Raw genomic sequence first — 25,723 nt, 5'->3', positions numbered from 1 at the left:
TGGGAAGGCCGTGTTCAAAGAAACGTTGGTGGTTACCAAGAGTGAGAGGTCAAGCTCTCAGTGACACGGCCATCATTGTGCCGATGCAGACACTGCAGCTGCTGCTGTCAAGGCGTTGCACAGAATTATTCATTTGTTTGGCGTGAATCTGTGTCCTGAGGTTTTCAGTCCGTACACCAGACCTTTGTGTTTTACAACAGAACCTAGCAAACACCTACATCGCAGTGACATGTCGGCAAGTTTTGTATCAGGCTCTGCTGTCAGTGGCATGTCTTCCTTCTCCACCTGTTCCCTCACTTGTGCAAATTGCACCCTCTATTTCTGCAGGGCCTTCTGGATCCTATCAGGTAGGATCATTATTTATTATTATTTATTTTCAATTTTGTTCACATCCTTGATTTAACGAATGTCACTAATCAGCTAACAACTGGTTTTGTCAAATAATGTGTCATCACAAAGCATCAGTCTGTCATTCTGAACGATTAGGGACGAACATTTTCTGATCACACATATATTTTGCTGGATGAGAGTAATAACTTAATATGATAATATATTGTGTTTATATGTATAGTAATTTGTGTGAAACTATTTTCTAGATCTTTCTAGCTAAAATAATCCCAGTTTACTTCTCATCCTAAGCCTAACACGCTTAACTTGTATTCTAGACACAAAGTGAGCACATGCCACGAAGACTGAAAATTGACAAATACATAGTAGAACTCAAGATAGGTAATAGCGTCATTTCCATATATCAACTTTGGTTTGGTTTGTGCTTGCTGCTGTGACCTGCTGATATCGCACAAATTGTACTTTGTTTAACACATGTCACTGCAGTAATGCTTACACAGTTTAAAATGCGGTGTTAGTTATTATCTAAAACGTTAAGAGCATGCTCATTATGGGCGTGAGTATGGGCTGTACTAATCACGCTTTGTTTTATTAATATCATCATCAACCATCTTCTAGGAGCTAGAGTTCTTATCATTATCATACATTACCATAAATTTACACAGTAACTTTCATTTGAAAACTAAAATTGAATTCAGAGTAAAAAGTGATATTTTTGTGCATACAATATATTAAAAAGGAAAACTTTAGTAATTTTCATGCGAGCTGCTTATTTACCACTAAATCCTTTATGTGAAATCTTCACATCAGACCAGACGACTACTTTTATTGAAATGTAGCTGACTCTCATCAACGATTGTATCTAAATGCGAGATCAAGCCAACTGAGACAACCAGCCATTCAGAAAGCTTAAACAGGTCCCAAAGTAATATTCTTTTGGCTGCTAACTGGTTTTATACCTTTTTGGGGGTGTTTATCGTCACGTGGTAGTTTTTACATATTCTATTCAACTATGGGATTTTTGTGAATAAACTCATTTTTTTCTTTAAAATTTGATTTGAGTTCTATTTTTTTTTCTTTTTGTACCAGCTAACAAATTAAAACTGTGAATTACTAATTTGTGTTTATGTACCAACTAACAAATTAAAACTATGAATTACTAATTTTTGTTTATGTACCAACTAACAAATTAAAACTGTGAATTACTAATTTTTGTTTATGTACCAGTTAACAAATTAAAACTATGAATTACTAATTTTTGTTTATGCACCAACTAACAAATTAAAACTGTGAATTACTAATTTTTGTTTATGTACCAGTTAACAAATTAAAACTGTGAATTACTAATTTTTGTTTGTGTAGCAACTAACAAATTAAAACTGTGAATTACTAATTTGTGTTTATGTACCAACTAACAAATTAAAATTATGAATTACTAATTTTTGTTTGTGTACCAACTAACAAATTAAAACTGTGAATTACTAATTTGTGTTTATGTACCAACTAACAAATTAAAATTATGAATTACTAATTTTTGTTTGTGTACCAACTAACAAATTAAAACTGTGAATTACTAACGTTTCTTTCTGGCTCTATAAGGCGCTGACGTAAGAAGGCAGAATGGCCGACGTTGCAATTACCAAATCAAGACGTTCATCGCCTCTAAAATAATAAATCTAAGAACGAAGGCGATGCTGGTGCTGCAGCTAAGAAAGTCTACTAACACAGAATACTTGCCTTTCATTGAGATGCTTAAGATGACGGCGAAAAAGTTGTCACAGTTGGACTTCGTTCTTTGAGTGAACTGAATTCATCTCTATGTAGTGGCGCTGTTAGCCAGTCGTCTGTTGAAATACCCGGATATTAATGGCTCTACTCGTACATCAAGATAATAAAAATATAATAAATGTGTCTGCGGACGATCTACTTACTAAACATTTGTATAAATTCTATAGATGGATTGGACCTTAAACTGATTTATTCAAATCTATGAACGAAACCTACGTGTGAAAAGTTAAGCTGATCTGCTAGATCTACAACCAGGTGACAGAAGAGTCATTTAAAGAAAGATAAGCGTCTGTTTCTGGAATAACAATAATAATAATATTATTATTATTATTATTATTACTCTTATTATTGTTGTTTGCTTTCTCTGTGTGTTTTCTGTATTTGATTTTCTTTGTTTCGTGAGGTTGTTTATTCCTGTATAGCTCATATGTTATTTGTTTGTTTTCCTGTCCCTCGTATGCTGTCCATGTTTCGTTCTTGTTCTTAAGCGCTAAGAGCTTGGTCCTTACACAGTTTGCATTTATGATGATTATTATTAATTTGTCAAGTGCATACACACATTCCTCAAGTAGCATGCTCTCGGCGCTTAAGAATAAGGACAACACAAGAACAAGAGCTGAGATTAACATGATATTGAAAAAGGAAGGGTGTGACAGATAGAATGACTGACAGACAGCTGTAACTTGTCTATCATTATAGACAGACTGACAGACAGCTGTAAATTGCCTATCAAAATAGGCAGACTGACAGACAGCTGTAACTTGTTTAGCAAGAGTCATGTCTGCAGTGACAGTGAATCTCAGATTCCTGCTGGAGGACACAAAGGTGATGTAGGTGTCGCCCACCTTGATGTCACTTGGGGGACAAACGAGTGAAGATGGAGTTCTTCTTCTCGAACATAGGAGGGCTTCCGTTTTATCATCATTGACTTTCAGTTTGTTTGTCACAATCCAGTCTTTGACTTCATGAATACAGACTTCTATGGAGCTAGTAGCAGAGTGAGACTACGCCGGTGGAGTGGAGTGTCTTGGAGGAGGTGTAATTATTGCCCTTGTTGACACAGTTTGCATGCTTGGCTTTGTGGATGGTGAGTCCAGTCTTCCGCCTAACACGCTCAGCTCGCCGGCGAGTTCACTTCAGGTCATGTAGCCTGTAATGGACTGCCGCGTGTGGGTCCTGCGCGCAAGGATTAATTTCCACTCGCATGCACCCGTCCAGCATGCGTCCACACGCTCACTCCAAAACACTCCTCAAAATACCGATTTCAACATGAATAACGAATATAATGAAAGAAAAGATGTACATATATATACACATAACTACATAAAAGATTGGCTACAAGTATATCTTAAAACTTATCTCTCTGGTGTTTCTTCTTGATAGATTCTCACGATAATAATTCCACTGCTCACTATTCACAAGTCACTAGTTTCAGTTCACAGTTCATCAATACCAAAAATTCACACTTCACAGTTCAGTCCCCACGTGGACTTTAACGTCTTCTATGATCTCTAAGACGGACTCTCAGCGGCCGCTCACCAGCTCGCTACTTGGAGAAGTGACGTTCTCTGCCCCTCGCCAGACTTGGTTCCTTCTTCCGGTGGCGTAACTTCCTCCCGTTGGCCTTGGAGGTGTAGCAAGGGTCTGGACGCAGGTGTAAGGGGCGTTGCTCGCCTCAGGCGGTCCCCGACCTTCAGCTGGACAAGAGGGGTCGAGCTGTTACCCGGTGGTCTCCCCATGGCCATGGTCTACTCGCGGCCGCTTACGTCAGGTGTTGTCGTTAGCTTCGACTGGTCCACTGGTGATGAATAGGGCGGCTAGACATTTGGCGCGCCAGTCGGGCCGATATGCCGCCAGCTTGACCAGTTCACTGCTTTAATCATTGTAACAACCTTACCCCCACCCGACTAACACACTAAATCCCCTAACTACACAAAATGCCACCAAAAGTAGAAAACATATTTTCTACATAGCCCAACACGGACCTGTAAACATCAGGGCTACCATGTGGACTGGCGCATCAGACCAGAGACACTGAAGAACAAGGACAGCCATCTCTCGCGTGGGAACAGATCTCCTGCTTCGCCTTTTCCGGTTTTGCTTTGTACAGTGAGTCGCAGAGCTATTGTGGTTATATATTTTGAGATGCCAGGCACTAGCTGTGTGATTCCAGGATGCTCTGCTTGCAAAGGTCGACACAATGGTTTATCATTTTCCCGCACAAGAAGAGTAGGCAATCAAGAGTGGGACAAAAACTCTTGTGAGAGCTGTGAATAGTTGTAATTTTATCTTGAAAGAGCGAGCACTAGCTCCAGACATCTAAAACCGGAGTGTTACATTGAAGGTAATTAGGCCCTTCGCAGCTTGAGCCAACCAACCCCTCGATGCTTGCACAGCCTGCATCGGGCAAGTGTAATTCCGCAAGCATCACCCGACTGGATAGTTGGTTGGAAGAGCGATTTCTAACCGCCACATGCACCCAAGACTTGATGATGCTCTCTGACACCACCTTGATGTTGTCTGATAACCACTCCTGGGAACGGACGGTGATGGTCAGCACTTACCCCTATAGTAAGAATCGGAACGTGTGAGTGGTTCCCCTAAGAGTTTTGTTCGTGGACATCGGTCAAGTGTTGCCGAGACGGCACTTTTAATTTCTGCACCAGGGAAAAGGAGGATTTTACCAGTCCAGGACGTTTTATCTTTGGTTTCTCAGACGAAAACTCCAGGCAGTGCGGTGTGAGTAACTAAGACTTTAGCGAACTATTCGAAAACAATCGTCAACTTTGATTTACAGGCCGCGGCGTGAAAGACACACAGACTGTATAGATATAGTTTGCAGTGACGTGTGTGTGTGTGTGTGTGTTAAATGATGGTTAAATGATGGTTACATAAAAATTTTCGTTGTCCACGACAAAGCTATGTGATTTATGATTGAAAGAACACGTGTGGTGATGTGTGTATACAGTGAGTGCGAGTAGTGTGAACTTGAGGATTGAACGCGTCTCTGACATGTTACAGAACTCGTTTTTCTAGGGGCCAAATTTATTGATGGGGTTGGGCCCATCTTTCTCGATCCCTTACATTCTCCAGCCCTGAATGGAGTCAGGTACACACTCTCAAAAGCTATACATCGACTGCAGAAAGATTTTTTGCGCCACATGGATATCGAACTTCGCATCTCCCTTGTTGTGAGAGAAAACTTTTTTAGACATAGAAGTTGAGGACATGTTCAACCATCCTTGCACCTGTGACCAATTTAAAAGCTTTGTGCTAAAAAAATAATTTGCTATCAAAGCAAAACAACAAAAAATGTCTAATATATCCATAGTTTATTTTTCAGACAAAGAGAAAAAACAAAAACAGAGATGAAAGGGGAAACAAAGAAGATGATAATGAAACAGTTGAAGAGGCATAGTGATAGACTTTGATCTTGAAGTAAACTGGGGAAATGAAAGCAGAGAAACTGAAATTTCAGATTAAATCTGGCTTTACAAATTTGTATGTTTACTTCTCGACATTACACAATTTTCTCTCTCTATCCTACCTGACGTAGACTAAAAATACATTCCATACCAACAGAATGTACTCGCCAATGAACTGAAAAGAACTGCTGATATGCTGCCAAAAAGTATTAGTATTGAAGGGTGAATATTTGTCTGATACATGTCTTCTCTATACTCTGCTCAGTTGTCTTCATTAACATTTGTGTTTAACTGCACTAAAACTGTATCAGATGATACTCAAAATAAAGAGCCAGCTTCATATTTCACTGAGCTGTGAAAGTGTAGATGGTAGCCATATTATTAAAAGTAGAATACTGAATTGATTATGTATAAAGTTGTGTTCAACCGTCGAGTATTGTACACAAAAAATAGCTAAATGTACTTTACAGAGAAATTCTGTGTCAAACTTTTGTAGCACTCTAGTGTGTAACCTCTAGAGATAAAGTAGAATGTCTTTGTGCGGGGAGGAGGATGTTCCAGATTTGCATCTAGATTCTAGAATGTTCGAGGGTAGGGAAAATAAGTAGCGGGGCTGACAGTGGCGTGGATCTGGAAGAGAGAGAGAAGGCAGGCCAGTCACCGAGCGAAACTGAATTAAAAACTTCAGTGTGGAAATTCTATCTTTGTGTTGTTCCTGGTACGACTGGCCCACTCTACGTAGCCATCAGACACTGACTTCTTGGTTACATTTCTGGCGCCCAATGTGGGGCTAGTTGTACTAGAGTAACTTGAATCACTCGGCAGAACACCATGGCTGACTGCAACACAAACAGCACCGGAGCAGAAAGTGAAGATAACACCGTTGAAAAACTGCTCCGCCAGCTGGAAGACCTCCGGGCGGAATATATGAGAAACAAAGCAACGAGACCGATACATGTGCAATTACAACCCCCCTTTCCTCTCCCGGAATTAAAAACATTCACTGGACTTCCACCTACATCGCCCCAAGGCCCAAGAGGTCACCTTCGAGCAGTGGAAAGAACAGGCGCTCGAAGTACAAGATGATGCGCTGATGGAGGAGAAGGTCGGCTTCCTGAGACGAAGTCTGAAGGGAGCGGCACATCTCCACACCAAAGACAAACAGTATGGCACCGTCAGCGAGTTGATTGCAGACTTGCAGGCGCTGTTTGGAGGGCTACGATCTGCAGACGACATGTACATTGAATTGTGCCAGGACAACACCGACCAGAGGGCAGTGCCTGTCACAATTCCTTCTGCAACTCTCCACAAAGATGTCGGAGCTAAAAACATTAGGCAGCCTGGCAGAGGAGGAATGCCATCGCAGGTTGTATTATATTTTCTCCAAGGGAATCTCCAAGCCTATGATCACAATGGAGGTTCGAAATAAGTTTGGAATCCCTGAAGAAAGTAGACCCACCTCCTCGGAGTTATACCTCCATGAGCGGCAGGTTGAGAGTTTAATTTCAAACTGTGATGCACTAAGTGAGAAGAATGAGAGATGCACCAAAGCCCGTACAGAGGTGCGTGTCACCCATGTACAACAGGACAGACCGGTTTGTAAGGTGAGAAGAAGCAAGTACTGTTTCAAGTGCGGGGAGGAGGGGCATTTTTATCGTGAGTGCAACAATCCGATGAATGCGGCGCTGGTGGTGCAGAGAGAGAGAGAACGGAGGAGGCAGGATAACAAGTGGCGGAAGAAACAGGGCCTCCCCGAAGTGAAAGGCACCACAGAGGGGCGAGTGCTGGTCCGAGAGGGTGACCGTGAGACCCCAGCAGAAGGTGAGAAAACAACATCATCTCCTTTCAACCGCCGCCAACACCATCGAACAGGGTCTTTTAGACCTACGGCCAGTTCGGTTAAACAGTGCAGTGCTGGATATTCCTCCGCAGCAAACTGTAGAACTGTGTGGTAGCCTGACAACGACTCTGAACGCGCCTGTTACAATGTTCACAGGAATGGTTACCGCGCGTTCACAGGAATGGTTACCGGAAAATATCACGGTAGTGTCAGCCAGTGGCACAGGGTCAAGAGGTCATATGGCGGTGAGAAACTCCTCTTCCAGACGACATGTGACGCTGACCAGTCGAGTGGTGCTCGCGGAATTACACTCACCCGGCGCAGACCAAACAAACCTCGAGGCGTTGGTAGGACCGAGCTGCGAATCACCCATCCGCATCGACGGCGTGACGTCACGCTGTTTGGTAGACAGCGGCTCGCAGGTGTCTATTGTGTCGGAGTCTTTTTTCCGCAGAAATATGCGACATCGACAGCTGGAAACCCTGGATTCTACACTGCAAGTGATAGGAGCAGGCGGTCATTCTGTGCCCTATATTGGTGTTGTGCGTGTGTCGGTGTGGCTGCCTAAAGATGTCGTTGGTGTGGACAGTACCAGACGGCGTGTGTGTGGTAAGTGGTAAAGTGTCAACAAACACTCTTCTGCGGATTAGAGTGACTTTATTAAACACCACTGATTCACCCGTTAATGTCAAACGGAAAAGTGTGATAGCGGATTTCTTTACCATCCAGAGTGAATATTCACTTCCCAGTGTATTACAGGATTTGAACTGGGTACACGGACTTTTCGCCGCCGGACGTTTCGGAGTCGGACGTTTCGCCGCCGGACATTTCGGCGCGGGGCACTTCATTTCGGCATTTCACACGGGACCTTTAGCCGAAGTCAAGTGTGTGACGCCCCTTAGCTCACACATTTCTCTCGCCATTGTATCAATGTATCAGTGAACTCTCTCTCACTATCCCTCCTCATGTGAACCCTTAGCTCACACATTTCTCTCGCCATTGTATCAATGTATCAGTGAACTCTCTCTCACTATCCCTCCTCATGTGAACCGTTAGCTCACACATTTCTCTCGCCATTGTATCAATGTATCTCAAAGCTGTTGCGCATAATCTGTGACAATCAAAGTGAACTGTCTGTGAAGTCTGTGTGTAAAATTTGTTTGAAATAAAGAATTATTGTGTAATCTAGTAGTTACTTTCATTCTTTGAGAAGTAAGTAAGCTCTCTCTCTCTGACATAATGCGGCGAAAAGTCTGTTGGCAAAACGTCCGACTCCGAAACGTCCGCACACGTTGAACTGTGACACACAAGACGCTGGCAGGACTCATTGCAATGCCAACCACGTGGAAGAAGATAAGAACAGTGTTCCTGAACTGTCGGGTAGATTCCGTTTTGGTGCAAACGTCGACCAAACATGGAAAGACAGATTCACGAAGAAGTTGTTGACATTCAGTGATGGTTTTAATGAAAAAGAGTTTGATTTGAACATGACAGATGTTGTGCATGACATTGAATTGACTCCAGGTCCATTGATTAGAGAAAGACCGAGGCCTATACCGCCACAGGACCTGGAGGAGGTCAGACAGCATGTGCAACAGTTGTTAGATGCTCGCATCATCAAGCCGTCGCTTCGCCCATTGTGCTAGTGAGAAAGAATGGGGCACTGCGCATGTGTGTAGACTACAGGAGAGTGAAGGCGTGAATAGCATTGTTCACATCTGTTCCAAGATAATTGGTATCAAATAGATGGACTTGACTTCCTTCTGTGATCAACAACTAGTAAGGAAAGCTTCCCGCATTCTGTCCATACCTGAACAAGTGTTAGCGGGGAAAGTTGCATTATTAAGTTCAGGCATCTGAAATCTTTTGTGCTCAGCAGTCCAGCTACTCAATCACAGATGAACTGTCAGCGGTGTGTGTGTGTAGGTGTGCACGGGAATGATCTTTTTTTTTAAATATATATTTGAAATAGAGCACACCTCCCATTTAAATTGCCCATTGGGACTAATAAAGTTGGTTGTTATTGTTACAGTGAGAGACAGTTATGCCTTGCCAAAGATTGAACAACTGTTTTTAACATTGAGTGGGGCTAAGTTTTTCACTAGCCTAGATTTGTCAAAGGCATATTACCAGGTACCTCTGTCCAAGCGAGCAAAGAAGGTTTCTGCATTCACCACCCCGTTCGGACTGTACGAATTCCAGAGGTTGCCATTCGGCCTTGTCAACGCCCCCATGACCTTTCAGCGGTTGATGGACTGTTGCTTGAGTGACATGAACTTGGCAGAGCCGATAATTTTTCTCGATGACATTTTAGTACATGGCACTAACCTCCAGCAACTAGAAGATAGAACAATTAGAGCTCTGGAGAGGTTGCGCAGTTTTAAACTGAAACTTGACCCCGATAAATGTATTTTTGCCACCACTGAGGTTAGACACCTAGGATACCTCATCTCCGCAGAAGGCATTAGGCCAGACCCTGAGAAGATCGAGGCTCTGACCAGTTGGCCTGTCCCCAAAACAGTTCGAGATGTTAAAGCTTTCTTGGGGTTTGCAGGATTTTACAGGCGCTGGGTTCCCCAGTTCGCGCAAATTGCCAAGCCTCTAGACGACCTTACTGTTGGACAGGGATGGCGAACCTATGGCGAAACGATTTTGTGCGGCACGCGACGACGCTGATGGATTTTTTAAAATTTCAAATTATCATAAGTAATAGCCTTCAATTTTTTTCAGAAAACGTTGATAATAACGTTGAATAAATAAGTATTATTTTATAATTTATAATTTTATACTAAGCAGCTTTATTTTTTCCGCGCAGCAAACTTACTGTTTCTATAGCGGCGTCATTAAGTAGACCGACTTGGCACGCAGCAATTTTTATTGCTTTGAAATTGAAATAATTGGCACTCGGAATGAAAAAGGTTCGCCATCCCTCCTGTTGGATATGTACCCCATAAGCTCAAGAAAACAACTAAGAAGGCGGGTGCACTCAATCTGTCATCAGACATATCTCACCTGTGGGGAGAGCGAGAACAAAGTGCGTTTGAGTCCCTGATCAAAGCACTGATTGCAGAGCCGATGCTAGGCATCGCTGACCAGTCCCAGCCCTTCATCCTGCATTGTGATGCCAGTGGCACTGGCCTTGGCATTGCTGACCACTCCCAGCCCTTCAACCTGCATTGTGATGCCAGTGGCACTGGCCTGGGAGCCGTGCTGTACCAACATCAACAGGGCGAACTCAAGATAATTGCATACGCCAGCAGAGGGCTCAACAAGACAGAAGTGAACTACCCCGCACACAAACGAGAATTTCTCGCTCTGAAATGGGCCATGACAGAGAAGTTTCACGACTACATCTTGGGCTCCCGCGTCACCGTGGTTACCGACAACAACCCGCTTTGCCATGTGCTGAAGAATGCAAAGTTAGACGCCGTTAGCCACAGATGGTTGTCATCCCTGTCACTGTACCACTTCGACCTCGTGTACAAACATGGCTCAACACACACAGATGCGGACAGGTTGTCAAGGCGACCGTAGGACCCGCCAGAAGCAGATGAAGAATACAGGAATACCTTAGAGAAAGTTGGGTTCCTACTGGAGAAAGCGAAGAAATTTCAAGACGATACCCCACAAGTTGTAAATCGAAGTGCACTGGTGAGCATACTGACAGCCAAGAGCGCAGGAAGGCCAGTACATTCCATCCAGCAGACAGCCCGGCACACCACGCCCATGTCACGTGACAATGACGTCACTGACAACTTCACCCCAGCCGTCGAAGCTGTCGTAAGGGACCCAAACACCATTCCAAACGGCATCTTGGAGCCGGAGGGCGGGGAGCCAGACTTCACCACCCTGACAGTCGACGACTGGCGGAGGTTACAGCAGCAAGACCCCACATAGCCGCTGTCTGCCAAGCGCTCACAGAAGGAACCGACCTGACAGTGACGGCGCCAGAGACCAGGATATACGCCAGGGAGAGGAAGAGCCTGGTGCTAGAACATGGTGTGCTCTACCGGCGTGTGTCTGACACCACATCAACCCGCGTACCCCGCTCCATGCGACAGGAGGCGATGAGAGGTGTTGGGCAGCTTGGGTACCACGTCACCCGCTGTTGCTGTCCGTCTCGAGCTGCGCGCCGCTCGCGCGACCACGCGTGGGGTGGAAGGGGTGTGGGGTGGAGGGAACGGGCACTGTCAGCAGTACCTGCTGACCGAAACAGCGCTCCCGCTACATTTGTAAAGTCGGCTTAGAGCTGCCCACCCGCTGCCACGTCTGGTCTATTGTTACACCCGCCTGAGAACTTGGGGAAGGGGGGGGAACAATGACCAGACAGGGCGGGGTGGGGTGGGGATGAAGGGATCTAGATTCTAGAATGTTCGAGGGAAGTAAAATAAGTAGCGGGGCTGACAGTGGCGTGGGACCTTTTTGTGAATTTGAAGAGAGAAGTTAGGCCAGCCGCCGAGCAAAACTGAATTAAAAACTTCAGTGTGGAAATTCTATCTTTTTCTCAGCCTGCATGAGCGTTGGGCATTTGAACGGCCCCAAGAGGGAAGTGAGACTTTTAGGAGGGAAGCGTGTAATGCGATCCTAAATTGACGCGTCCATCGCACTTTTTTTCTTCAGCCGCTCTCGATTTGGTAGCCACGTGATCGTGTCGCATCCCTCCACCCGCTGTTTCCCTCCCCCCTCTGTTCCCCATCCCCGCGTGTACCTGCGACAATTCAAGGTAGGAGTCAGAGGTAGGTCACACCGGCCGGCGCGCGGACATTTTTGAACTGTACGTCCATCTTCAAGTGAAACACCGCCGATTTAAGTGAAAGATGCCATTAAAACAACTATACTTTATAACAGTGGATAGTCATGAATAATTTATGATCATATATAAGTATTGTAGTGCTTTTTGTGAAATGTTTCACGTGTTGTACATCCGCTAGCAACATAACTCCATCGCTTTTACATGAAGCTGTCTTCTATATGTGCTGTAAATAATTTAAATGGTTTAACCATATCCTTCTTGTTGTAAATAATCAAATTGTTTAATCGTATCTCTTGCCTACTAATTGCACGTATTTACTAATTACAGAAATGAAATGTTCCAAGTTTTCTAGAAATCTAAGTAATAATAATTGCAAAACCTGAAAGCCATTCTTTGGTGTAATACAAAAGTCAGTTCATGTCTCTCTCTCGCACACACACTCTAACGGGAAGAGAGAGAGAAATAGAGCTATGCACAGTAGTACTAGAAGATCAAAGTTCAAGAAAGAGTAAGTTTCTAAAGACCTTTTGAAAAAAGAGTGTTTTTTGCGAATACGGAAGGACAGCTAGTGTTGTACAGATGTGTAGACCAAACATTTTCTTGTGACTACAAGGAATGCCAAGGCTTGGAGGATCAGATGAGGAATGAAAAGAGTGTGATCCTAATGCTAAACCAAAGATGGAATGAGTCGAAACTGTCAAGCATTACAGCCCATTTATTTTTGTTAACCTTGAGATATTATTTAAGCATTCTCATTATACATACATGTAACACATACAAACATATACTTATACATAAACAGCATGATATACTAATACACATAAGATTAAGATTACAAAATGACAAAGCAATCCATCTACTATAAGCAAAAGTTTCATTGATGAAGTTCAATTCTTTGTCACCCCTACAGTTTTACCAATACTAAACAATACAATTTCTTTACATAACCTAATTTCCTCTAGTTCCATAGCATACATGTACAGAATTGTGCAGGCTTATTTAAAACTGAAATAAACATTAATTCTGAATGTCACAATTCAACACCTTTTAATTTCTTCCTGTAATCTATCAATGTCTGACTGAATCTTTGTTATCTCCTTCTTCTTGTCTTTGGCTAACAAACGCATGTTGTTAGATCTTTCAATAAGTGAAAAACTTTTTTGCTCTTCAGCCTGGAAACTATGTCTGTCAGCCAGTTCCAGCAGGTGTCGTTCTTCGGCACTGGTGGTCTTTAGCCTTTTGGTGAGTATTACCAGCTCATCTCCTAATCTCTTTCTGTGGACCTGCTTTTCTTCTGTTTCCTTCTGCTGCTTCTGCTCAGAGAGGTAACGTTCATACCTGCCATAGGCACTAGAAGCGGATATCATCAGTGATTTGGAGATCTCAACATTTTCCACCCTCCCACACTGTGAATATGATCAAGAATTACTCTGCGTGCTTTTAGTGCAGTCTGGCTAAGATTGTCAGCTACTGTTTCTTTGTTGAATGAAAATCCTCTTTCCACTGTAGCTTGACCATGAGAGAGTAGGAGTAACTGTCTGACAACAGACCACAACACCTGAAACTCTGCTTTTCCAGCAAGGGCATCATAAAACCAACTATCCAGTCTTTGTGTCATAGGGTCAAAAGCCTTACTACCACACTCACCTGCAGAACTGTCAAGAAAATTACGGAACTCTGACAATACCTTGTCACAAGTCACATCATCAAACCTTTTCACACCTTGGCAATACAACAAAACCTTTTTCATTTTTTGTATTGATTTGTCTTTTTCCCCCATGGTCTTTGGGTTTAAGAAAGTTATGTTTTTCACTAGGGTGTACTTCAGTGGAGATTTATCCTGCAATTTTAGAACAACTGCTTTCAAAAAATCTCTGTAACAATCTTGTAACTACTGTGTGCAGTTGAACTCCATTACAGCTTGGATGTCAAATAACGGCGCCTGGTGCCGTGTGTGTCAAGGTAAGGATTTCAATGTATGTGTTGTTAAACATGATTGAAGTCTGTTACCTGGCGCAGTTCGTGTCTTACCTTGTCAGCCGCCAAACAGCCGATGTTGTGAGCGAAGTGCCCACAGCCACACACATGCCACTTTCCCTCGTAGTAGGGGTGGGGAGTAAGGTGGAGAGGGATGAGTCTCTAATCATGTTCCCTATAGTTCAACGAATGTACGTCCACTCTACCAAGCCGCCATTCCAACAGGTGATAAAGTCAGCGAATAGCAGTACATTCCATTGTCTGCGACCTTCTGGCTGCACCTGTCAGAGCAGATAAGACAGGAGCATGACTCAGGACAACTGATGAGCACAGGCACGATAGCAACAATAGGAACAGGCATGATGCTAACAAGGAACAGACAAGATGCTAACAATAAGAACAGACAAGATGCTAACAGTAGGAACAGGCATGATGCTAACAGTAGGAACAGGCATGATGCTAACAGTAGGAACAGGCATGATACTAACAAGGAACAGACAAGATGCTAACAATAAGAACAGACAAGATGCTAACAGTAGGAACAGGCATGATGCTAACAATAGGAACAGGCATGATGCTAACAGTAAGAACAGGCATGATGCTAACAGTAGAAACAGGCATGATGCTAACAGTAGGAACAGGCATGATGCTAACAATAGGAACAGGCATGATGCTAACAGTAGAAACAGGCATGATGCTAACAGTAGAAACAGGCATGATGCTAACAATAGGAACAGGCATGATGCTAACAGTAGGAACAGACAAGATGCTAACAATAGGAACAAGCATGATGGTAACAAGGAACAGACAAGATGCTAACAATAGGAACAGGCACGATGTTAACAATAGGAACAGGCACGATGCTAACAGTAGGAACAGGCATGATGCTAACAGTAGGAACAGAGAAGATGCTAACAATAGGAACAAGCATGATGGTAACAAGGAACAGACAAGATGCTAACAATAGGAACAGGCACGATGTTAACAATAGGAACAGACATGATGCTAAGAATAGGAACAAGCATGATGCTAACAAGGAACAGGTATGATGCTAACAGTAGGAACAGGGTTAATGCAAAGAATAGAAACAGGCACGATACTAACAATAACAATAAGCGCAATACTAACAATGAAGAGAGAAAGTGACTGCAGCTGACAGTAGAAGGAAAGATGAAGTTGAAGGAATAAGGAAGATAGTGTGAATCACAGGTGTGCACCATCCTTTAAATCTTACTTGTAACAATACTGGATATTTGTCTCCCTATTTTAACCCCCTAGTATAATCAGTGCAGCATCTTAATACGCAGATTGCTTTGACAAATGATTTCTTTGCCTTTTCATGTAGTTGTTGTAAATAGCGGGCAAGTTTCTAATTGTTTAATCTTTTTATAAGTGATTCTACGAGTCAGGGCCCGAGGCACAGGGCTCAGCGCTTCAGTATTTAATCAAAAGCCGGGTCCCAGGGCATATTCCTCGTCTGCCTGCCCCTATACACCAGGGGTGGGCAACTTCTCCGGCCGGCGGGCCGGATATGGGGAAATGAAGTCCTTGGCGGGCCAGATTACTGGATCAATACCTTAATCGCGTATTTATCTACATATGCAAGGAATAAATCGTGTTTGATGTAAAGTTGTAAACTTTTGAATGTCCGGCCTCATCGTAGAGACACCAAGTCAGAGCACTGAATCGAAATGTTCGTCCATCGAAAAAAAGATTGGGAAACGCCCATACCTGGTGATAAATACTTCTTCTTCCTTCTTTTTTTTTCGTTTTTTTAGTTTTTTTTTTTATTACTAACATGCCGATTTCCTGCACTGTGGGCAGAAGTTTCGCGGGCCGGGTGGCACCGCGTGGCGGGCCGGATATGGCCCGCGGGCCGTAGGTTGTGCATCCCTGGTATATAGGATATAGTGCGTGTATATGTGTATATGTGTATATGTTCGTGTCTTTGCTGATGGTGTGTGTCATCTCACATACTTTGCGTGTGTGCCCTTCTGCCTGGTGTGTGTGTGTTATCATTCAGGGACGAATGCTTTATGTTTTACTCGTCATGCTGGAAAAGTCTCAAGTGTCTACATATTTCCAGATGGCTAAAAGCAAATACTGGAATACATTTCACCGGAGTTTTAATTTGAGGCCATGTAATAATCTTCAATGGCTTGACGCCATGTTTACTAGTCGGCTACTCTTGTTTCCTGATCTCTTTTCAGAATAGAGAAAAACATTGTCATGGTAAGTAGTTCAGAGTACACAGCCTTGACCTATTTGTCCTCTTTGTGTGGGGGTAAGTTTCTGGGATGTTTTCATTGTTTCATCGTGTGATTATCCTCGCACTGTGCTCTGGTTAATAGCTGACGTAAAGGTCACATGACCTCAGGGCTCCACCTCTGCTCCATTTAATCGGCTTTTATCTGTCGTCAGCGCCTAAGCAATACCGCAGAGGACGGAAAGCTATTTTTAGACGGCGTGTCATAGAGAACATCACAAGTCTGTTACGATACCCACAGGGTAAAACTGTTAATCAAAGCCCACAAAGATACACGACATATTTGTTAATACAATAAGGAGTTACAAAAACTCTTTTGGTGAGATCCGACTGGGTGCAACAGAAGAGGACAAACGCTTTGGTGCACAACTCATGCTGATAAAGGCGAAACCCTAACCCTAACCCTAACCCAAACCCTAACCCATAAAGGCCAAACCCTAACCCTAACCCTAACCCTAACAACTCATGCTGATAAGGGCGAAACCCTAACCCTAACCCTAACCCTAACCCTAACCCTAACCCTAACCCTAACCCTAACCCATGCTGATAAAGGCGAAACCCTAACCCTAACCCTAACAACTCATGCTGATGAAGGCGAAACCCTAACCCTAAACCCTAACCCTAACCCTAACCCATACTGATAATGGCGAAACCCTAACCCTAAACCCTTAACCCTAACCCTAAACCCTAACCCTCTCGGACTTTACATCTCAGACTTTCTAACCCTAACCCTAACCCTAACCCTAACCCTTACCCCTTACCCCTAGCTCTTACCCCAACCGTAAACCATAAACCCATAAACCATTAACAGTAAACCATAAACTCTTAATCATAAACCTTAACCATAAACCATATCCTTGTCAATTCCAGTGAGAAATGTTACCGCACAATAGTTCACGGATATTCCTCTCAATTTCTGTTAGAATTGTTACATACAAATCAATAGCTAAATAATATTCTTCCTCTTAATTTCTGTAAGAGATTATACCATGCAATAGATGGTGGATATTATTACTTTCATTTTCTGTCGCATCACCCAATAGCTTAATAATAGTATTACTTCGTCTGTACGTCAGTTGTTTCCTAAAATAGCTCATGAATTTCTACAGTTGACACTGACCCACTGTACATAGACTACAAATAGTTTACAATCCTGTGCTGTCTGCCTGCCGCTAGAGGCAGGGCTGTGGAGACAAGCAGTATCCATCTCAAGTTCGCTGTACCGGACATCTGTACCAGCCATCTTGGTGATTCCCTCGAGAATGGCCTTAGTATGCTTATTCCGGTGCAGGAAGATCACTTCCCATGTAGTAAGTTGTAGATATTCGTTTCAGGACACGGACTTAAATATTCGAACAGTAATAAAACAGTAAGTGATACTGAGTCCTCTTTAATAATCTCACGGAACGGACCAAGTTCTGGTACATCGTTTGCCCAAAGACTTATTCCGGCGGGGAAAGGTTATGATATATCAGACTATTCAAAAGATCAAGAACCTTAAATGACAGGAGAGAGGATGAGCGAGCAAACAGTCTTCTAGTTGAGGGTTTGGTTTAAGACAAGCTAGTGATTATAGAGATTTGCTTATGTCGTAGGGTTCGAAAGATCACCGTGGGGGCTGTAGTACTTTTATGCGTTATATTTGATAGCCTGGTTTTTTGCGTAAAAAGAAGAGAGAGAGAAAAAAACCCACAAACATAGTAATTTTTGGCAACATCAACAAACCCATGTCTCATGCTCCATATTCAAATGTTTGTCTTGTGTAGAGTGAAAGACGACGTGCGGACGACGTAAGTGTCCCTAACATTGAATTATTGAACGTGTGAAATAAAGAACCAAATCTTGTTAAACCATACGAACTTTATTTGAAGAAAAGAGCAAGTATACTAGCATATATATATATAAACTATCAGAAACTGTTATCTAGCAAACCATAATTACATAATAAAACATAATTACCTTAAGAAACTTAAATAAGTGTAGCACAGTTTCTTGTCATAATAAACATCAAAAGGTGAGGTGTCGAACTGCTTTTGTAGAGAGAAGAAGACTACAAATGGCTAGCACTCGTTTTTTAAGTGGAGGTTACGACCTATTGTGAAAAGCACTTAGACATAATGGGTGATGGGTAATGCCATAGTTTACATCTCTGTGAACTGGATGAGACCTCTGGTGACAGGCACGATAATACAAATGGAGCTGGCGATGAGCAAAAGCCCTCCCCAGACAACTAGACCAGCGCTCCATGCAAGCTTTATTGAACCTCCCACCTCCTTCACTGCGTATGTTGCAACTGCCACAAGGCAGAAGATACCTGCAGTCAAAGAATGCATTATTTACGAGAGTTGTCAACATGGAAAAGATACTTGTATTCACAGAATGCTTTACATTGGTAGAGTTGTCACAAAAGACTATAGGTATTACTAGTTCTCAAACAACGCATTCTATTAGGAGAGTTCAGTGAAAACACTACAGTTACTACATGTATTCAAGCAACACTATAGAGAAGTCACAAGTAATTCTTCCGTTAGCTTATTATCCATATTTATACAACACATTCTCATATTAGATAAGTCACAAGTAATTCTTCCGTTAGCTTATTATCCATATTCAAACAACACATTCTCATATTAGATAAGTCACAAGTAATTCTTCCGTTAGCTTATTATCCATATTCAAACAACACATTCTCAGATTAGATAAGTCACAAGTAATTATTCCGTTAGCTTATTATCCATATTTATACAACACATTCTCATATTAGATAAGACACAAGTAATTATTCCGTTAGCTTATTATCCATATTTATACAACACATTCTCATATTAGATAAGACACAAGTAATTCTTCCGTTAGCTTATTACCCATATTCAAACAACACATTCTCATATTAGATAAGACACAAGTAATTATTCCGTTAGCTTATTACCCATATTTATACAACACATTCTCAGATTAGTCACAACAGCAATAATGTTAGTATAGTATGCCATAGTTCTTTAGGTTTGGGTTAAGGCTGCTGTTCACGTTTGGAGCCAGTAGACTTATCTAAGACCTGTTTCATTTCTTCTCTGGTTTGTTTTCATCACCTTGCAACAGTACATGTGAGGTGCTTAGTCTGTCACCACATGTGCATGTTGGAGGGTCTTTTCATCTAGTCGGGTATTATCACCCTCATTAGGCTTCATACTAGCTACCGTGGTTAGCCTTCATCTATTTCTCCAAGGTGTTTCTAGGTTCGTCATCTAGAGGTCGCCTGGTTCCTGTGCCTTCAGCTGTGTATTTGTCCTGCAACCTTAGTTTCATTGCTGGCTTCATGGATATTTTTATTTCTTCTGGGGAGATAGCAATGTCTACTTTGGCGTAGTGTAAGCACCGCAGACGAAGTCAGCGTTAGAATCTAGACCACGTGGTTTTCTCCACCATCGTAAACGGTTCACAGGTATAGCAGGGTAGTGTAGAAACTTATAAGTGATCCCTATTGTTGCTTTAGTAAAAATTCAACCGGGTAAAAAGTTAAGCTTAAAAACTAAGCAAACCACATTCCGGATCTTATTTAGTGTTTTCAAATCATAGAAACCACTTTTTGTTTAAAACAAAGCTTGTTTCTCTAACTAACACATCAACTTTGAAAAACTGTTGTAGTGAGGCTGTAGTAAGAACTGTTGTCTCATAGCGAGGCTCTAGTTAGAATTCATAGCGATTAGCATGTTCTGATTTAACAGGTGGTTAAAGGGGAGAAACTTTTGCTGAAAACTATGATCGTATTATTTATTTAAGCTTATCGCACTTACTTAACTTTTATTACATTAACTTCGGCTTGGAACATTGCATGATTTTTTTGCACACTTTTGTGTCATTCATTATGCATGTTTGTCGGATACTGTCTAGTCCAGGGATGCCCAACCTACGGCCCGCGGGCCATATCCGGCCCGCGACACGGTGCCATCCGGCCCGCGAAACTTCTGCCTACAGTGCAGGAAATCGGCATGTTGGTAATAAAAAAAAACCCCGAAAAAAACGAAAAAAGGGAAGAAGAAGTATTTATCCCCACGTAGGGGCGTTTTCCAATCTTTTTTTCGATGGACGAACATTTCGATTCAGTGCTCTGACTTGGTGTCTCTACGATGCAGCCGGACATTCAGAAGTTGGTTTCGGGAAAACAACTTCAAATATCCCACTAATTAGTACATAATTAATGGTAAGTACAACTTGTTTCTAATAAAAAATGGTATCTGCTCTATTTTTTTTTTCTTTTTTGTATTTTTGCGGTGAAGTGGCCCGCGACACGGCTGTCCGAAATGGATATGGCCCGCAGGCCGAAAAAGGTTGGGCATCACTGGTCTAGTCGATTTTACACCCTCTTTTACTCGTCCTAGAGGTCTCAAATTTTTACCAGTTACTTCTGACAGCAATGCAATATTAAATCCTGTCCGGAAGTAGAAATTTAAGAAAACTTAATTTCGTACAAAAATAATTTATAGGCTTAATTAGGGGAGATAAGTAACTGCTGGTCTAGTTTTAGCAGGTTGTCTCTCCTACTTCGGCCTATAAGAAGAGAATAAAGTCAGTTAAAAAAATGGATAACAAAATTCCAACATGCAATAGTTTCTTCCCTTGGATTCTTGCATTTAATAAAAAACGAACCACCCGTAAAACAAAAGAACCTTTTAGAGACGAGGTAAAATAACCCTGGCATGTAGAGTCCTGCGTTTGTGTTTGTGTTTGCGTTTGTGTTTGTGTGTTTGTGTTTGTGTTTGTGTGCTTGTAGTGCCGTCCACCTGACTGACTGACGCGCGGCATTTTGTTTATACGCGCTGTCTAACCTTTGACCCCTGGGTGAACATTACACGAAAACCACGGGGTGCAGGGACACATTGAGAGAAACTTTCTGCACAATATTTTCCCACCTGTGTCATTTTTAGATGCTGATCATCACTCAGACCATGTCAATTAGCAGCCATCGCGTATTTGTTTTAGTTCTAATACGTGAAGAGTCAAGGGAGGCTTTTGTGGAGAGGAATCAAAGGAATTAGTTGCCATTCTTGAAAAGCTGAATTAACAGTGATAGCAGGATAGCACTTCGGGGTCTTCTGTGTACATTGTATTTTGTATATATTGCACTTCGTGTAAACTGTATTTTGTGGCTGTCAATGGGTGGGAAACTCGCCCTCCTTGTAAGTGCTTGGATGACACGATACACATACCTGTGTGTTCACAATTATGACAACACATCTTGAAATTCAACTGTGTTCACAATTATAATAACACATCTTGAAACTCAACTGCTATGGCTAAACTTCTTATTCATACCTGCAAGAAGTGCCAATCCATAGGCCACATTCAAGTAAGTCTTACGCTGGGCCTTATTTCCAAACAGCAGCAACATCACCAGAGCCACTACTGAGCACAGGGCCGACGCAATGCAAACGATCCGAGCAAAGTGAACATGACCTGATGACAATGATGATAATAGGGATGATGTCATTATTGTAGTCTCGCTGCTAATAGTAATCATTAAACAACATTATAGGTTAGGTATAGCTTGCTAGTAGTACTAGTTTTATAACATCACATAACCATATTACACTATGCTATACTACAGGGGTGGGCAATTGTTTTGGCTCGGGGGCCACATTGTGTCGGCGGAAGTCAGCGGAGGGCCGCACCTTTTTAAAACTGCTCAGTTTATTAAATATTGGCATTTCTTTTCCATTATAGAAACATTAAATAACAATAAACAATAAAGACAGTTCATATCAATTTATTAATCTTATTCTTTAATCAGTTTAATGGGACAAATGCCCCCTGTCACAATTTTTCACAATCCATTTAAAGTCTGGATTGAGGTTGCTGGTAGATGTCCTCAGCACTGCCTCCAAGTTGGTGTCAATCAGTGAGCCTCTGTATTTGTTCTTGTTAATTTTCATACACGAAAAGCTTTGCTCGCATATGTACGTGGACCCAAACAGTGAAAACATCTTCATTGCAAATTTCCTCAGGTGAGGAAAGTTGTCAGCAGACAAAGATTTGTAAAAATCCACTAGTTTCATGGCGGGATCTGACTGCAAGTCCATCAGCTCCAACTGCAGCTCATCAGGTGCTGCACCCGGATCAGCAGTGAATGGATAAGCCAGAATATTAAATTCTGGCTAAGTGTTACTAAAATCTTGAAATCGTCTTTCCATTTCTTCCTCCAAGCTCTTCAAATAGCTCTTAACTTTGGTTGCTATATTCCCAGGCACTTTCTGTTTTCCTAGCAAAGGGAAATGGCAGAACTTGCCTTCACCTGCTTGCTGAGCAAAGAGTCTCAGTTTTAACTTAAAAGCCTTCACATGTGTCCACATTTCATGAGCAAACAAACCCTTTCCCTGAAACGGCACATTCAGATCATTTAATTTCTCGAACATATCAACAGCAAACATGAAGTCGAACCTCCACTCTTCACACCCCATTTTGATTTTGAATTCACAAGAAATTTCCTTCATGTCCAGGAAAACAATGATTTCCTCCCTCAATGCCCAGACTCTTTAGCACTTTGGCCAGACTCAACCATCTAACATTGTTGTGGTAAAGAACGTCTTCATATTCTGCCTCCAAATCCTCCAGCAGAGACTTAAACTGCCGGTGGTTGAGCGCTTTTGATTTAATAATATTCACAACACTTATCACAGGTTCAATCACGTGCTTAATATCCAGTGCTGATTTGCACAAACTTTCTTGATGCAAACTACAGTGGAATGATAAAATATCACTGCCTGGATTTTCAGTTGTTAATTTGTCTTTCAAAAGTTTCACCATTCCTATGTTTTTGCCAGTGAATGATTTGGCTCCATGTGTGGTGATACTGGCCATCCTATCCCATGACAATCCTCTTGTTTCCACACAGTCCACTGCACACTCAAACAAGTCCTGACCAGTTGTTGTATTTTTCATTGATTCCATGCTTAACAATTCTTCTGTGATGGTAAAAGTATTGTCAATTCCACGGATAAAGATGAGCAGTTGTACTATATAGTCAGGGCTAGAACCCAACCTAACCCTTAATATAACTATGCTATATAGCAGCATAAAGCATGTTAAAATGTTTGCAAAAACGTATAAAACAGTTTAATGGGAGTATTAGACTGATTATTATTTAGTGACGATATGTTTACGCATATTATCCGTGTGATAACACTGATACTTTACTCTAACACCACTGTTTGTGGCACACCGCTCTGACCATCCCACTACCATGCCTAATTACAAAGGGGTTCAAAAGAAGGAATAGAGCAAGAAGATGAGAGGGGGCTTGCGAGAATGATGTAGAGAAATATATCTAGCCCCGTTCATTACAAAATTGATGTAGAGAGATATATTTAGCCCTATTCGGTACAAAACTGATATAGAGAGATATACTTAGCTCTACTCGGTACGAGATTGATGTAGAGAGATATATTTAGCTCTACTCGGTACGAGATTGATGTAGAGAGATATATTTAGCTCTACTCGGTACGAGATTGATGTAGAGAGATATATTTAGCCCTAGCAGGTACGAAACTGATGGATATATGGACCTGGTGGACACAAGATTGGTGCAGAAAGAGAGAACTAGTTGGTCCAACATCTTTTCACGAGTGTGACTCTATCCTCACCCTGAGCGTGCTAGACATGTGTCTGTATTTACTTTGTGTATGAGTAGCACCTGTAGTAGGAGTGTCTGTCTGTTATATGGGAATATGGGTGGATGTTTGTTGATGATCTAATCTATGTAGGATTTATGTAAAGCGCTCTGAGCAAAACATTTTTTGGAAAGGCGCTATGTAAATTATTATCATTATTTGTAGATATATATATATATAACCTGTCTGAGATTGATGTGTACACACGCATAAAGACTTAGTGGGTACGAGATTGATAAAGAAAAACTTCGACCAGACATACCCGGTACGGGACTAACGACTGAAGCTAAGTCCACACACGTTAGTGCGGAGCAGATATTCCACAGTCCATAATGAACGCCGCTGCCCACAAACCAGTAGTCGGTGTTTGAGCCAACAAGTGTGATCAAAAGGCCAGCAGCCAGTAGGCCGAGCGCCACCTTCAGCATCTGATGAAGAACCAGCGCCATCTGTACAGGGGTTCGCCTGGTCACACGATAGAACATTTTAATATTTAAATATGGTAATGTGATAATGTGTTGAAACAGGTTACACTCAAATGTTACGATGTTGACATTATTGAAGTAAATTATCTAGAAGTGGTACTGTGTGTACAGTTACTGCAGCACGGTTTTACATGAAAAAGTGACATTCAGAGATGACAAAAGCCGGTAAAAGTTCTCAAAATGGTCAGAGATAGATGATACACACATCAAACGGGTATAACATTTTCCCGAAATCACAAAAACGCTTTAAACGGCAGAGAAAATGGCTTGATATTGAGACACACCAAGTGAGAGATAGTGTGCGACATACCCAAGTAAACTGGTTAATAAGACCTTGTTTTGTTACAGGATACAGCTCTACACCAAATGCCACTGGTCTCTAAATCGCCGATTAAACTGCCTCCGAAGATGCACAGGACTGACAAAGAGGTAAATGCTGCCACGCTTGACCTGTCCAGGACTATAATACTCCTCTCCAACAGGATAGACGCACGGGACACGCAACCCCGGACGGAGCTAGCACCGGAAACTACTGTTTCCGAACTCGTGGAAACATCCGGGACTGTCTCCGGGGCCGACCATGTGGCGCGGGCATTTTACGCACCGGCTAAACCCTTACCTCCCGTCAGTTGGGCTGCGTGCGAGTATTCTCACCTTTTAGACGGCAGGGCAACCAGCAAACACTTATATGTCTACCCACTCCATCCACATAGTCGCATCAAGGTAACTAGTAGACACTTTAAATCTACCCACTCACATAGTCGCATCAAGGCAACTAGTAGACACTTTATATGTCTACCCACTCCATCCACATAGTCGCATCAAGGCAACTAGTAGACACTTTATATGTCTACCCACTCCATCCACATAGTCGCATCAAGGTAACTAGTAGACACTTTATATGTCTACCCACTCCATCCACATAGTCGCATCAAGGTAACTAGTAGACACTTTATATGTCTACCCACTCCATCCACATAGCCGCATCAAGGCAACTAGTAGACACTTTATATCTACCCACTCCATCCACATAGCCGCATCCGAGCAACTAGTAGACACTTTATATCTACCCATTCCATCCACATAGCCGCATCCGAGCAACTAGTAGACACTTTATATCTACCCACTCCATCCACATAGCCGCATCCGAGCAACTAGTAGACACTTTATATCTACC

General features: G+C 42.3%; 2 protein-coding genes across 2 annotated transcripts in view; both read right to left on the bottom strand.

Moving 5' to 3' along the window:
- Positions 1-14,448, bottom strand: part of LOC112571140 — a 62,804-nt gene extending 48,356 nt beyond the window's left edge. The window contains exons 1-2 of the mRNA XM_025249954.1: positions 14,186-14,448; positions 2,086-2,192 (exon numbers count right to left, since the gene is read on the bottom strand). Of these exons, the coding sequence (XP_025105739.1) occupies positions 2,086-2,092 (7 nt within the window). The 5' untranslated portion in view covers positions 2,093-2,192; positions 14,186-14,448. The remainder of the gene's footprint in view (positions 1-2,085; positions 2,193-14,185) is intronic.
- Positions 14,449-18,239: 3,791 nt separating this feature from the next.
- Positions 18,240-25,018, bottom strand: LOC112570700. Its single transcript, XM_025249272.1, has 4 exons — positions 24,857-25,018; positions 24,324-24,526; positions 21,711-21,851; positions 18,240-18,711 (listed from the first exon to the last, which is right to left on the bottom strand). Exons 2-4 carry the CDS (start codon positions 24,508-24,510, stop codon positions 18,539-18,541), a joined length of 501 nt encoding a protein of 166 aa, XP_025105057.1. The 5' UTR covers positions 24,511-24,526; positions 24,857-25,018; the 3' UTR covers positions 18,240-18,538.
- Between the last annotated feature and the right edge of the window lie 705 nt (positions 25,019-25,723).

The sequence above is a fragment of the Pomacea canaliculata genome, linkage group LG8 (assembly GCF_003073045.1).
Source record: "Pomacea canaliculata isolate SZHN2017 linkage group LG8, ASM307304v1, whole genome shotgun sequence".
Classification (NCBI taxonomy): domain Eukaryota; kingdom Metazoa; phylum Mollusca; class Gastropoda; order Architaenioglossa; family Ampullariidae; genus Pomacea; species Pomacea canaliculata.
This window is presented reverse-complemented; position numbering and strand designations above follow the sequence as displayed.